The sequence below is a fragment of the Hibiscus syriacus genome, unplaced genomic scaffold, assembly GCF_006381635.1.
Source record: "Hibiscus syriacus cultivar Baekdansim isolate YM2019G1 unplaced genomic scaffold, ASM638163v2 tig00111128_pilon, whole genome shotgun sequence".
NCBI classification, from domain to species: Eukaryota; Viridiplantae; Streptophyta; class Magnoliopsida; order Malvales; family Malvaceae; genus Hibiscus; species Hibiscus syriacus.
Window position 1 is genome coordinate 849,604 of NW_024062989.1, and position 14,926 is coordinate 864,529.

The following is a 14,926-nucleotide window of genomic DNA, read 5'->3' on the forward strand; positions in this document are numbered from 1 at the left end:
TAGGCAGAGAGGCCAGACAACCTATTCCTCGGGAGCTAATAATATTGGTAGAGGACCTGAATGCATGGAATCTGTTTCCGTGGGGTTCGTATATGGAAAGCTACTTGGACTAAGTTGTCTACTGCCTTTGATGACCGCAAAAGTTTGCGTGGCGATGGGTCGAAATACACTTTGTCAGGCTTTGTTTGGGCCTTTAAGGTAAGAATTTCTATATAATGTTTCTAAAATTATAATTAATTATTTAACAATTACTAATTTTGTTATTATATTGTTTGTAGATTTGGATATTCGAGGCTTTCCCCAGCATGCGTACATATGCAATAAAAACGTCAAATGATATTCCCAGGGCTATTTCCTGGAAGAGGAAAAATCTGTTGGATTGGGAAGACTTAATACCATATGCGACAATAAATAATGTAAGTTAACACAAATACTTTCATATAATATATAAACAAGTTATTAATAGTAGACGTTTAACTTTGTTTGAGTTTTATATTGTTAGGAGGCCAACATTCCATTACAAAGACCGACACCCACGGAGGAAGAGCTTGCCACTGATTGGTGGCAAGCTAGTCAGAGTTTTTTTGATGGCACGGATGATGAGCAGCATCCACTTCCTCCAATTCGAGAGCCATCACCTCACCTAGAGCCATCACCCGATCGACCCGACTATACACCTCTAGAACGAGAGCCATCACCTATCCCGTCACATCATCGAGCCTCTTCTCCACCATCACCTCATGATAGGCGACCGGCAAAGATACCATGACTCCTATCTCCCTGTTCTCCACCTCCACCTCCACGGGATGAGTCAAGGGAGTTACGTGATGAGGTCAATGCCTTGCGTGAGGAGATCAGTACTCTACGCGATAACGATGGTGCATGGCGTGTGGAGGTGTCAACTTTACGTGGTGAGGTTGCCGCTCTACGTGAGATGATAGTATCGTTGCAGAATGAGGTTCATACTCTACGCAACGAGGTAAGTTTAAGATTTTCCATATTTAACTTGATGATAAATTTACTCGTAATTTCACTTAGATTAGCCATTTCACTTAGATTGCTTAGTAAATTTATTCGGTTGCTGCCAATTCTGCTAAACTGTGTATTCTTTAACACTGTGAAATAGTATTTGTCTTTGTTTTGTCTTTTGGTTGAAAGTAAATTTGTTCGGTTGCTGCCAATTCTGCTAAACTAATACCCTGAAGTCAGTATTTGTCTTTGTTTTGTCTATTGGTTGAAGTAATGCAATCCATTCAAGTTTCAATTTGCAGAAGAAGAAATAGTTTACTTTCGCAACACGAAACTTAAAATCGCAACGCGAAACCAAAATCGCAACGCGAAATGAAAATCGCAACGCGAAACCAAAATCGCAACGACAAAATCGCAACGCGAAACCAAAATCGCATTGCGATTTTCATTTCGCGTTGCGATTCTCTCGTTGCGATTTTCATTTCGCATTGCGATTCTGTCGTTGCGATTTTCATTTCGCGTTGCGATTTTGGTTTCGCGTTGCGATTTTGGTTTCTCGTTGCGATTCTCATTTCGCGTTGCGATTTTAAGTTTCGTGTTGCGAAAGTAAACTATTTCTTCTTCTGCAAATTGAAACTTGAATGGATTGCATTACTTCAACCAATAGACAAAACAAAGACAAATACTAACTTCAGGGTATTAGTTTGAAACATATTTTCTTTGTTATCTGATGCATTTTGTGAACTATGATAGAATAATGACTTGGGTGAATACAATGCAAGTTTGAAACATATTTGTCTTTGTTTTCACTGTTTAAATATCATGTCTGTTTATTTACTGATTTTTGTATTTAATTATTTAGCGGCCCGATAGAGTGGATGCTTTACGTCGGGTTATGCTTGCACGACGGAGTTCACGCATCAGACAGCGTGCACGTGCTATTAAGTCTCCGTACACCCAATAGTGCGAAGACACCGCAAGAAGAAGCCCGACTCGCCTGTCATCCCTAAAGAGTCCACTCCTATCGTTGAAGAGGCCCCCCTATCATTCCTCGAGAGTCCCCTCCCACCGTTCAAGAGGCCACTATCATCATTGAAGAGGTCTCTCCCACCATTCAAGAGCCCGATTCACATGGCGTCATATGTAGGCTTCTTGAGAAACCCTCTGACGTGCCGGACCTAATGGATGAGAGTTGGCTCTCATATAAGTTACCGGCCAGTACCATTCCGGTATCGGAAGTGGAGAGGAGACAACTACCAGACACAATTCTGGATAACACCCTTTGGGCTAAGACCGCAGTTGATTTTTATCTACATGAGCGGAGCCAGGGGTGTTTCACTGACATATGCAAGCTCACCGATGATATCTATTTGTTGCTTGATCGGTCTTGGTGGGGCGTATTATTAGGGGTCGAAGACAATGGCTATTTCGATGGGGGGTAAGTCTTATATTTTCTTATATTTCAATTTGATTAATTTTTTTTTAAATTTATGTAAGTCACTAATATATGTCTTTTTTTGTAAAACAGCATATCGATGCGTGGGTGACACGTCTTATAATAATAAGAAACTTAAGAAAAATAAAAATATACGATATACAATTATGCCGACGTCTTTTAACGCCGTTCACTTGAAGAATCAACGAGATGAATCATTTGATTTGGGCAATGGACAAGCTAAACTTTATCCTGCATGGTGGGAGGTCGATAAGGTTAGTATTTATTTTAGATTGAGTTTAAAGGTTTTATGAAATAAGTGCGCAAATGAATGAATTATTACTTATGATTGCATGTGTTTATCCCTGTTTTGGAACGTAAACATTGGATTCTCGTCGAGCTTCAGCTCCCATCCCTTAAGACAATAGTGTATGACAGCATGATAAATTACATATCATTGGCTGATTTAAGAGATATTAAGGGATGGAGCTCTCATTTGGCTAAATTCTTGGATGCGATCAATTATTGGACTCGTTCTGGAAACAAGAAGCCAAAGAAGCTCAATATTACAGTTATTAGAGACGAGACCGCGCCACAACAAACGGAAGGAGCCAGAGGAGATTGTGGTCCTCTCGTATGCTTGGCGTTAGAGCGTTTGACGACGGGAAGCACCAAGTATCTACCTCCCACCGATAGAGATATAGCTGCAGTAGGCTTGTGGTTTCGGCATTATATGGCTAAATCGATATATACGAGACGCTGCCTACCTGCATCCGCGTTATAAAAATGTCCATAAACAATTGGTAAGTTTATAGACTTTTGGTTTGAAAATGTTTGGTTAAGTACCTAGAATTCAATAATTTGCTGTTTGTAGGTTTTAGATGTGTAGAAAGTGTTGTTTGAGCAAATGTTTGGTTTCTGCAGGTTAATCTCAGAAGTGAACTGCGTGAAAATGATGTATGGCTGCAAAAGTTGATTCAATAGTTTAATTGATTGTTTAATTGATTTGTAAAAGTTGATTCAATAGTAGATGATTGGAAATAAGAATTATTGCTTATTTTTTGATTGTTTAATTGATTTGTAAAAGATGATTTGTAAAAGTTGATTTGTTTAATTGATGCGAACATAATTCTTATTTGTGCTTGTTTAATTGATTGAAATGTAATGGTTGATTTTGTTGATTTCAATCTGCATTATGTTGAAGGAAAAAATGACTATCGCAATGCGGAAATGAAAATCGTAATGCGAAATGAAAATCGCAACGAGAGAATCGTAATGCGAAATGAAAATCGCAATGCGGAAATGAAAATCGCAACGAGAGAATCGCAATGCGATTTTCATTTCGCATTGCGATTTTCATTTCCGCATTGCGATTCTCTCGTTGCGATTTTCATTTCGCATTGCGATTTTCATTTCCGCATTACGATTCTCTCGTTGCGATTTTCATTTCGCATTGCGATTTTCATTTCGCATTGCGATTTTCATTTCCGCATTGCGATTTTCATGTTGGGATTTTCATTTCGCATTGCGATTCTCTCGTTGCGATTGTAATTTCCGTGTTGCGATAGTCAAATGCATGCCTAATAAGTGATAACAACTGAATAACAAGAGTTGGTTAAGTCAAAATGGTTGGCCTGAGTCATTAATTCAACTGAAAATGTTAAAAGTTCACACATAAAATCCACATAATACAACGTTTGCATTTAAAAATCACTAAGTTAACAGTCCCAAAAGGTGAAGCCAGTTGTGATTGGGATTTTAAAGATGATTGCCTTTTGCTTGACACCATATGAGCTTTGGATTTTGATGAGGATCCATATTTTGGTAGAGGAAAAGATGATTGTGATGGCACTGGTGATCCACATGTCAACCTTGTATGACCACTTTCCTTGCACCGACTACATGTCGATCTCTTCTTCTCTTCACCCTTAGACGGTATACGATCGTGACTTTTTGGTCGGCCATGTAGCCTTCTGTCCATGGCTGGTGGCAAAACTGTTTGTAAGTCATCTGGTATGTCCCACTCAGAAGGATGTGGAATAGGGTAGACAATCTCGGCATAAGTCTGTCGATAAACTTCTGTAGTGTAGCAATCCATAGCGTATGCGCTTGAATCATCTTGGTTTAAATGAAGAGCAACTTTTATAACATGGCCACACGGATAACCAGATGTTTGCCATTTCATACAACTACACGTCTTTGCATTTAGATCGACCAGCCCATTTAAGTTATTATCCAGTACTTGAAACAAAGTGTTTGAACATGGTTCAACTCTCCATGACGTTGACTTCACAACACGTTTCGTTATCTTTTTTCAGTCCATGGTGTAACACGATGTTCCAATGTTCCTGTAAATTTAAATAAACAATACTTAGTAAAATATATAAATATGATAAGTTACGAATTCAAAGAAATAATACCTGCATGGTTTCTTTTCTTGTAGTACCACTGTTGAATAGAGGCTCGAAAAAACTCCATTAACATAGTAATGGGTAATTTCCGGGAATGACGACTTAGAGCGTTGATTGATTCTGCACTATTAGACGTCATGAAACCATATCTTGCTCCAAGTTGATGTACTCTTGACCATCTTTCAAACCCGACATCTTCTAGTGTTTGAGCACACTGAGGCAAAACACGTCTTAAACAGTTTATATGCTTATTGAAATCCACTTCCCGATAAGCTTTTACAGCCTTCCAGTATGTCCATTTGTGCTTTTTATACCAGCAGACCTTGATTTTAGATTTCTATACAAATGAACACCACAAGTCCATGAAAAGCATCTGGGAAACACCTTCTAACAGCATTGTCAATTGAGTTTGCCCTATCGGATATGATTGTCAGATTTCTAATAGGACCTATGCAATCCCTAAGATGCCCCATAAACCATGTCCATGAATCAGAGGTTTCAGATTTGCCAACCCCGTAAGCTATTGGCAATATCCCATTGTTAGCATCCATGGCTACTGCTAATAAGTTTACTCCAAGGTATCGACCTTTCAAATGTGCTCCGTCAACTATAATAACTGGGCGCATGCAAGTAATAAATGAACGAATCTACAAAATAATATACACAAGAAATATAATCATTTAAATGTGAAATGCATGTAACTAACAAAAATGAGTCAACAAAATTATATTGATTTACTAACCGTAGCACCAATGGCGATAAACAGCAACTCAAAGTGTCCATCTCTATCTGTTTTGATATGAGTTACCGACCCAGGATTTTTCAGCTTTAAATTGTGACAATAAGCCGGCAGTTGGGCAAACGATGCTTCTGGCGACCCCCTCAACAATTCCAAGGCATAACATTTGGCTCTCCAAGCTTGAGAATATGATATACTAATCTTGAACCGAGCATTCATGTCAGTCATAATTTCATGTCCCCGATATACCATGCCATTCAAAAACATTAACTCAGCCAGAAAACCACCCAACACCTTTTTGTTTGCCTGCCTATGGTGAGGAAAAACTTGGGTTCTTGAACATGTATGTTTATCAATAAAAGTCCTAACTTGAAACATTTCGCAATCTTTTATTCTCTTTGCAATCATACGCCACGTACAGTTTTTGTCAATCATACACCTTGTTTCGAAACGATCTTTGCTTGATTTGTTAACTTTTAGTTGATAGCCATCTTCCACACATTTCGTATACAAAGCTATCTTCAAGTCTTCCTTTGTATCAAAACAATCATCTTTCTTGATACGAATAACTTTTGTGTAACAATCAACTGCTTTCTTTACCAACTCTTCTTCCGGTATCTGAAGTAATTCTGGCATATTCCAGTTATACGCCCGTGGCATTTTCTTTTCTTCGGGGACTTTTTCTTCTTCTTTTTCTTCTTCAGGATTATATGAATTACAGAATGGATGTTCAACATGTTCATTCACAGTCGTAACTTCCTCCTCATTATCATCAACAATATCTTCTTCGGCAACGGCTGTTTCATCATCAAAATTCGGGTATTGACCAATATCAAAATCATTACACGCAGGGTCTGTTTCTTCTTCTGAAACATCATCAAAATCCATGTATTGACCAATATCAAAGTCCGGATATTGACCAAGACCAAATTTCGAATACTGACTAGTACTCACAATTTTTTCTGTTGGCTCATCATCGTCTAACTGGTCAATACGAAAACCGGAATTTGGTGCTGAAAGTTGATTGGGATTTGGATTAGAGAAAGGTTGTGGGTTTTGAGAAAAACTTAGTTGATTACTACCCGCTACTGACCCAACAATACTACTTCTAGTTTCAACAACATACAATGTAACATCATCTTGTGAAACACTAATGTAAGCAATGAATCGTTCAACATCTTCATTGTCGGTTAACAATAAACTTTACCATTTCTCTGATAAGATAGCCTAAATCCACTTAGGGGCTCTAAATTCAATTTCTTTGAAACACGTAGCATTAGAGTTTCATAAGTTAACTTTTGTAAAGACAATTTTAGTTGAAGATTCATGGGTAAATGCATATATTGTAAAACACCATGAACATTATCCCATGACCCTCCAAAACACAAATCTATCCAAACATGATCAACATTAGATGATTTCATGGTTGTAAATTAATTTACTAAACAGACGAGCTGCGAAACTAAAACCTGTTGCCGGATTGGGAAGGATGTCGTTGGATATAGGAACGGATGTCGCCGGAGAGAGTGATAGATGGAGATGGAATGAGTTGCGATTAAGGGATTTAGTTTATGATTTGCTGCTGTTGCGTAGTTATATACCCAAAATTTCAGTGTTGTGATTTACAGATTCTCGTTGCGATTTACGGATTATCGTTGCGATTTACAGATTCTCGTTACGATTTACGGATTATCGTTGCGATTTACGGATACGCATTGCGATTTACGGATACGCGTTGCGATTTACGGATACACGTTGCGGTTTACGGATACGCGTTGCGATTTATGTGTTCGCGTTGCGATTTTCATATTCGCGTTGCGATTCTGGAAAATCGCAATGCGAATTTGTATTATCGCATTGCGATTTTCAAGAATCGCGTTGCGATTTTGGAAACTGATTTGCGATTCTGGGGATCGCGTTGCGATTTTTATTTCGCGTTGCGATTTTGTTGGTCATTTTGGCAAATCCAAAAAAAATTGGTTAAAATCGTATATTATAAGGCATTTTTGGTCACTGAGGCGATTTTCTCTTTTTTAATTGAGCATTTGTTTAGCCAAGAGGCTCAAGACAAACCAGGGCAGGATGTTTTTGCGTTTAAACCGTCGGATCAAAATCCTAAATATCCAAGGGCGGAGATAAAAGCCCTAAAGACATAAACATTGGATGCGAACTTGTTCTATACCTGGGTTCTAAAGAAACCAAAAGCTCTCATCTCTCAACCTTCTATTGCAGTCACGGCGCATCCATTCTTAACTCATAAAAGGTTAATCTTTCGTTTTTTGATTTATCAGTTGTGTATCATTGACATTCTAAAAAAAGGCTTTTATTTTAGTCAGTTTTTTGTCACTCTTATTTCATCTCTCACTCTGTCTTTAGATCTGCTAACTTGGATTGTTTTTGTTTAAAGTTTGTATTTTTTGGGAAGATTTTTAAGTAAAAGAATGCTTCTAGTTGAGATATACATCATTTTTTTAATAGATTTGAAGATGGTTTTCATGTTTACATGCATTGCTTTTAGCCATCTCAACTTATATTCTCTTAGTTTTCAGACTTAATGGCATTGGGCAACTCACATTTGTGTTTCTTGTTAAGCTTGTATGTTGTAGTCAAGCTCTTATCCTCCCCTCTGCAAATATCTGATTATATAATATCTTTTGGTGACTTTACAATATAATTTTCCCCCACCATTTTCCTTTTTTCTTTTTATGCTTTTTTTTAAATATTTTTGCTTACAATCTTTGTTGTTCTGTGAGAGCTGAGAAGGGTTCTTATTTTACTTTAATTGCTTGCTATTTTTTAGATTTTAATGCCTATTGCATCTTCTCAGTGTATGATTATTTCTTATGCTTGAACTGTAGTTTCTTTTGTTTATTTAGTCTCTTCTGTTCTGTGTTCTCATAAACATGTTACCTTTACTTGTTTACTGCCATGAGCAGATGAATGTGGAGAGGCTCACAAAGATGGCTGGTGCAGTCCGCACTGGTGGAAAGGGTAGCATGAGAAGGTATGCTGATTGTGTAGAATTTCCGTAGATAGGGTTAGTTGTATGAAGTTTTATTGATTGGTCATCTGCAAAATTTTGTACATAAGTGCTGTTAAGCGCTTTAGTGGAGGCTCTTAAATCAAGTTTTTTCGTGCTGTGCTTTATTAGCTAACATGTCGAGTAGAATCTTTTATCCGCCATCTAAGTCTTTCCTAACTTCAATTTACTGAAGTCAATGTCATTCTTATAAAGTGCTTGAATTTCGATGTATTATTGTAGTTTCCACATCCTTATCATGTTACTTTTACATATGTTAACAGGAAGAAGAAGGCCGTACACAAGACAACTTCAACTGATGACAAACGGCTACAGAGCACCCTCAAGAGAATAGGAGTGAATGCTATTCCTGCAATTGAGGAAGTGAACATATTCAAGGATGATGTTGTTATCCAGTTTATTAATCCAAAAGGTAGATATTCTTTTTTGAAGTGGACCTCGTAATTTTTTTCTTCAAATGTTTGCATAGTAACTGTTATGTGATGGTTCATATTTCAGTCCAGGCTTCTATTGCTGCCAACACTTGGGTTGTTAGTGGTTCCCCTCAGACAAAGAGTAAGCCACCCTTAACATTAAAGCCTCTGAAAGTTGATCAAATCTTACTGCTATTTACTTGAACATTCACTATATCATTAACTCCATCGACATCAAATACTGGTTTTTTTCTTCAGTCATCTTCCATTGTTTTTTTTTGCTTTGTTATCTTGACATGTGTTTTTTCCCATATTTCAGAATTGCAGGATATTCTCCCTGGAATCATCAACCAATTGGGTATCGTACCTTGGCTCTGTTGCCGATTTTGTTATTGTTTCTTGATTGCAAATTGATGTAAAATTTTGACCCTTATCCCAAACTTACAGGACCAGATAACTTGGAGAACTTGAGGAAATTGGCAGAAGAATTCCAGAAGCAGGCACCTGCTGCTGACGGTGGTGCTCAGGAAGAGGATGACGATGAGGTACCAGTACTCGTGCCCGGTGAGACCTTTGAAGCTGCGGCAGAAGAAGGAGAAGCTGCTAAATAGTGATTTTAGAGGGATTTTTTGTTGTGCCATTTTACATGTTTTTCTAGTTGGTGTACTCACTTTGTAGTCTTAATGTTTTGGTTCATGTTTCTAGAATTCCTGCACTTGGTAGGGGTTCATTATTTTTTGACCCTTGCTATTTGCTAATGATTATCTTCGATGCTCAGCCACACTGTCTTTGATGCTTGGTTTGCTAACATTGTTTACGACTGGCTTTAGGACAATAACAAAAATGCCCTATTTTACAGTGGACCATGTGGTTTTTGTTTCATTGAATTTGAATGCTAAAACTGATTTTTATTGAATTTGCTTAACGCTTTTTGTCAAACTGGTATATCTACATAGTGGTATAATATATTTTTAATTGAATTTTTACTTATTTCTAATTTCAAGTGTAATTTTGTGTTAATTTTTATATAACCACTCTTTTAAATCTTTTGTAATAATTAATTTTTTTTGTTAATACTTATGAATCGAATTATTACGTAATATAATTCCTTATATATGTATATATTAAATATTTTCAAAAAGTTAACAATAAATATAAAATAATATAACGAATAAATAAGGATATCCTGATAAAATTTAAAATGATTTTCACATTTAGGCTTTTATAACAATAATAATAGATGCATGTACATATATATAGTTTATAAATATGAATAATTAAAAAGTGTACTAATATTAATTTTAGGATAATTACAATTTAAAAATAAAAAGATTACCAAAAAGGGCCCAACAAAGCGGGTCTGAATTTATGTTATAAGAAACAAGAACTAGGGTTTTAGTGATTCAGCAACTTGGGGAGTGGGAGCAGCCGCATCCAGCAAGCAAGAGTAGCAACCGCAGGTAACTCCCAACACTCTGTCATTCTCTTTTTTAGTTTCTTATCCATAGAAAATGGTGTGAAATGAAAGATGAATAAACTATCTGCTCAATTTTTTCTTGTATTTGTATCACTTTGTAGATCTTTATAAATTCCTTTATTGAGTTGTAGGTAATTAACACTTTCTGTTTTGGCTCTTTTATTCTTTGTTTTTTTACTATAGACTATAGATCTATAAGAAGAACATTGCTTTGTTTATAGATTTTTTTTTTTTTGGTTTTGTTTATATTTTGGGGCGAAGGAGAGGAAGAATGTCGCACAGGAAATTTGAGCACCCAAGGCATGGTTCCCTTGGATTCCTTCCAAGGAAACGAGCTTCTCGCCACAGAGGAAAAGGTATTCGCTTTCAGTTTCTCATGTTTTTTTTAAAATAATAGTATGCTGATGATGTGGCTGTAGAAATTCTAATATTGCAACTGATATGTACATATTTTGTTTATATCTGATGATGTTGTTTTGTGCTGGTGCAGTGAAGGCATTCCCAAAGGATGACCCCAGCAAACCTTGCAAGCTCACCGCCTTTTTGGGGTACAAAGCTGGTATGACTCACATTGTCAGAGAGGTCGAAAAGCCTGGATCTAGTAAGTTTGTTTTCATCGAGTAACTTCCAATTTTTTTTATTGTTTGTTTGAGATGCAGTTATATTTTTCTTTGAGCTTTTTAAACATTTACCTGGAAGTGCATCGAGATTCTTTGATTGAATTACATTTATATAATGGTTCATGCATCTTTCAAATTTGCCAGAGTTTTTTTTGATTTTGTGTCCTTTATTTCCGTATAGAGCTTCACAAGAAGGAGACATGTGAAGCTGTTACTATCATTGAAACCCCTCCCATGGTGATTGTTGGGGTCGTTGGATATGTGAAGACACCTCGTGGCCTCCGATCCTTGAACACTGTCTGGGCACAGCATCTGAGCGAGGAAGTCAAACGTCGGTTCTACAAACACTGGTGCAAGTCCAAGAAAAAGGCTTTCGTCAAGTACTCAAAGCAGTATGAAAGTGAAGATGGGAAGAAGAGCATTCAGGCTCAGTTGGAAAAGATGAAGAAATATGCAACTGTTATTAGGGTTTTGGCCCACACTCAGGTTATAACAATATCCGACTTAATATTGTTTTCTTATATCTGTACTTTTCAATTGTTCATTTCTTGTGCATGGTTTTCATATTACAGATTAGGAAAATGAAGGGATTGAAGCAGAAGAAGGCACACCTAATGGAGATCCAAGTCAATGGTGGAACTATTGCTGACAAGGTTGATTTTGCTTACAAGTTCTTTGAGAAGCAAGTCCCCATTGATGCTGTCTTCCAGAAAGATGAAATGATTGATATCATTGGTGTCACAAAGGGTAAAGGTTATGAAGGTGTTGTCACTCGTTGGGGTGTCACACGTCTGCCCCGCAAGACCCACAGAGGTCTGCGTAAGGTTGCTTGTATTGGTGCCTGGCATCCTGCTAGGGTCTCCTTACAGTTGCCAGGGCAGGTCAGAATGGATACCACCATCGTACTGAGATGAACAAGAAGGTCTACAGGGTTGGCAAGGTTGGTGATGAGACCACTCTGCCATAACCGATTATGACAGGTTAGTCCATTTGTCTATTTAGCTCTGTAGATTATGCAAAGGTTGGAGTTATTTTGAAGATGTCTTGTCTGGAGATTTGCTTAATTCCATTGGTGAATGTGTTGCCTTTTTTATTCAGGACCGAAAAAGATATTACCCCTATTGGTGGCTTCCCTCACTATGGTGTTGTGAAGAGTGATTACCTGATGATCAAAGGAGGCTGTGTCGGACCTAAGAAGAGGGTGGTTACACTTCGCCAGTCTCTTATTAACCAGACATCTCGTGTGGCCCTGGAGGAAATCAAACTCAAGTTCATCGACACCTCCTCAAAGTTCGGGCATGGACGCTTTCAGACAACACAAGAAAAACAGAAATTCTATGGCCGACTCAAGGCATAAGTTTTCAAACTGGTCCGGAATTTGGGTTATCTCATGTTTAATTTTTGTTTCATCCCAAGCTTGGTTTATTCCGTTCTCTTTTCCTTTTTGAAATAACATTTGGGTTTCTTTGTTTTCTCAATCTGGAGTGGATAATGTTTTAAGTTCAGAGGATTTTCAACAGATGAATGCACATTTTTATTTGCTGTTCTTTGTTGCTATGATTGCAATTTTGATCATATTCCCTTGCGTGCTAGAATTTAATCACGGAAGTTATATAAATGCAAGACTGGTTATTTTATACATGTAACACAAAGGCAATGGTCGTGCCCAAACTTCACTTTTTTATTCACTCAATTTCTACAATATCTTATTCCAAGCGTAGTCAACCAGTCAAACAAACTATCGACACTACAATAATTTATTTTTACTGTATTCTAATACTGATCAGCCGCATCTCTTCCCAACAGTTACCATTAAACCGTGCTCCATATGAAGAATGGTACTAAGCTTAGGAGTAACCATATGGTTTTCCACCATTTTGACTTCGTAATTTTTTATGATGCCCATCGCAGTGGCCTTCATCACGTTGAAGGCAATCTCCTTCCCGACGCAGACCCTTGGCCCGGCGTTGAACACGAAGAACTTGTGAGGTGGTTCATGTTTGATCCCTCCATCATCGTTGATCCATCTCTCTGGCTTGAATTCATGGCAATCCTCTCCCCATTTGATGTCATCCTTCCCATCGCATAAGATGAGATTATAACCATTGTTTTGTTATCGGTCCGATGCCCGCAGGGAAGGGTGTCATTATGGAGCGGAGTTCTTCCAAGGAAAGGAATCGGAGGGAACAGCCTCAACGTTTCGCAGAGTTTTGTGGAGATACACCATTTTACTCAACTCTTCGGGGTCAAATATTACCGATTTCGTTGTCCCGTGCAAAAGCTTTTTCATTTCTTGTCTGATTTTGGTTTCAACCTTGGGGTGTTTCGTCAGAAGCCAAAAGAACCAAGTGAGGACCGTGCTGGTGGTGTCATGAGTGGCAAACATGATACCTAAGACGTTGTCTCTTATTACTTCCTCAGAGATTGACAATGGTTCGACGAGCTTGTGTCCGATCATGTGAAGCTCAACAGCGTTGAAATCAACCTCCACGTCATCCATTGTTGCTCTATTGCTCAGTTCTTTTTGCTTTAGTGATATGTACTGCGAGAATAAGTGATCCAGAGTTACCCAAGCATCATTTAGCTTCTTTTCTTTTCCAACCCCAAGCCATTTTTGTAGTCTCCAAACACTTTCCGGAAGAAGATGCCGAGCAAATATAGCTTCAAAAGCATCAGATATGGCGTCCGAGAAGCGACTTTCATGGGAATCGATACTGAAACGACTAGGATCATAACCAGTAGCCATTCTGCAGGCAATATGAAACATGTGCTTGCTCAACAAATGTTGAAAATCAACTGGAACCTCTTGGCTCGAGAGACGATCAAGGCTTTGGATCAACTCTCCCATGCTATCCTGCAAAATCTTTGGCATCAGTTGCTGGAATCTCTGGTGACTTAAGAATCCTCTAATAAAGAGCCTGTGATTCTTCCACTGATCGAAATCGGAATTTAAAATGGTTCCTCCGAAAACATCGATCTTCTTTTTCCACTCGGCACCTTTGGCATAGGCAGAGAAATTTTCGCTCATGATGTGGTGCACGTTGGCAGGGTTGCTGGTGAATAAAATGTTCATATTGGCAAACCAAGGTCCCTTGAAGAGAAATGTGCCCCCGTTGCTTTCGAGAATCTCGGAACTCTTGTCATGAAGCCGGTCGGAGTTGCTAACGATCGCCGGCAACATGCCGAGTACAGGCCAGTTCCGTGGAAGCTTGGTGTTTTTGGTGGAATAGAAAAGAATCATGACCAGCAGAGCAGCTGGTAAGACCAGAAACTGAAGATAAGCTAATATTTGCATGATGATTGTGATTCTTGTTTGGGATTCTTCAGATTGTGCCCATATATATCCATATTATATATGCTCTTATGCGTCGAGTGAGCTAGAAGATTAAACTCATTTGCTTGGGAGAAATTTCTAATGTTGATTGAGTCAAGGCTGTTAATTTTACCAATTTAACATAGTAATCTTGTAGTTATTCTATCGGAAAATGAGTAAATTAGTATTTAGATATTTTGAGAAGAGTAAAAAAGGAGAAATCTATAGATGATTTTTGAAAGTTTGGATTCTGTGTTAAGGTGATTATTGAAAGGCTACGTTGTAATGCAACTTTAATAAATTATTTGTGGGCAAACTACGTATGTAGTCACCCAACTATTACTTTCATTCCAACTATTACTTTCATTCCATTCTGATTATCTAATTTAATCATTTTTTTAAAAATCATACCTAATGTTATATTTTGATCACCCATTGTTAAAAAATTAATCGTGATGTTAACGTGTCACCACAAGGTAATGTCATGTCAACAGTTTTGTTTATTTTTT

General features: G+C 37.8%; 2 protein-coding genes and 1 pseudogene across 2 annotated transcripts; 2 read left to right on the forward strand and 1 right to left on the reverse strand.

The window, feature by feature from the left end:
* The first annotated feature begins 7,675 nt into the window (after nucleotides 1-7,675).
* Nucleotides 7,676-9,784, forward strand: LOC120154306 (basic transcription factor 3-like). The gene is made up of 6 exons (XM_039166099.1): nucleotides 7,676-7,817; nucleotides 8,491-8,558; nucleotides 8,858-9,006; nucleotides 9,093-9,149; nucleotides 9,327-9,365; nucleotides 9,455-9,784. The coding sequence occupies exons 2-6, from the start codon at nucleotides 8,491-8,493 to the stop codon at nucleotides 9,616-9,618; spliced, it is 477 nt and encodes a 158-aa protein (XP_039022030.1). The 5' UTR covers nucleotides 7,676-7,817; the 3' UTR covers nucleotides 9,619-9,784.
* Nucleotides 9,785-10,436: 652 nt separating this feature from the next.
* On the forward strand, nucleotides 10,437-12,650 carry LOC120154305 (60S ribosomal protein L3-like). Its single transcript, XM_039166098.1, is given in 8 exon segments — nucleotides 10,437-10,467; nucleotides 10,746-10,840; nucleotides 10,975-11,085; nucleotides 11,286-11,590; nucleotides 11,677-11,965; nucleotides 11,968-12,054; nucleotides 12,057-12,084; nucleotides 12,203-12,650. Coding segments are annotated over 7 exon segments (1,164 nt in total). The 5' UTR covers nucleotides 10,437-10,467; nucleotides 10,746-10,755; the 3' UTR covers nucleotides 12,462-12,650.
* A 226-nt stretch (nucleotides 12,651-12,876) lies between these two features.
* Nucleotides 12,877-14,412, reverse strand: LOC120154304 (annotated as a pseudogene).
* Between the last annotated feature and the right edge of the window lie 514 nt (nucleotides 14,413-14,926).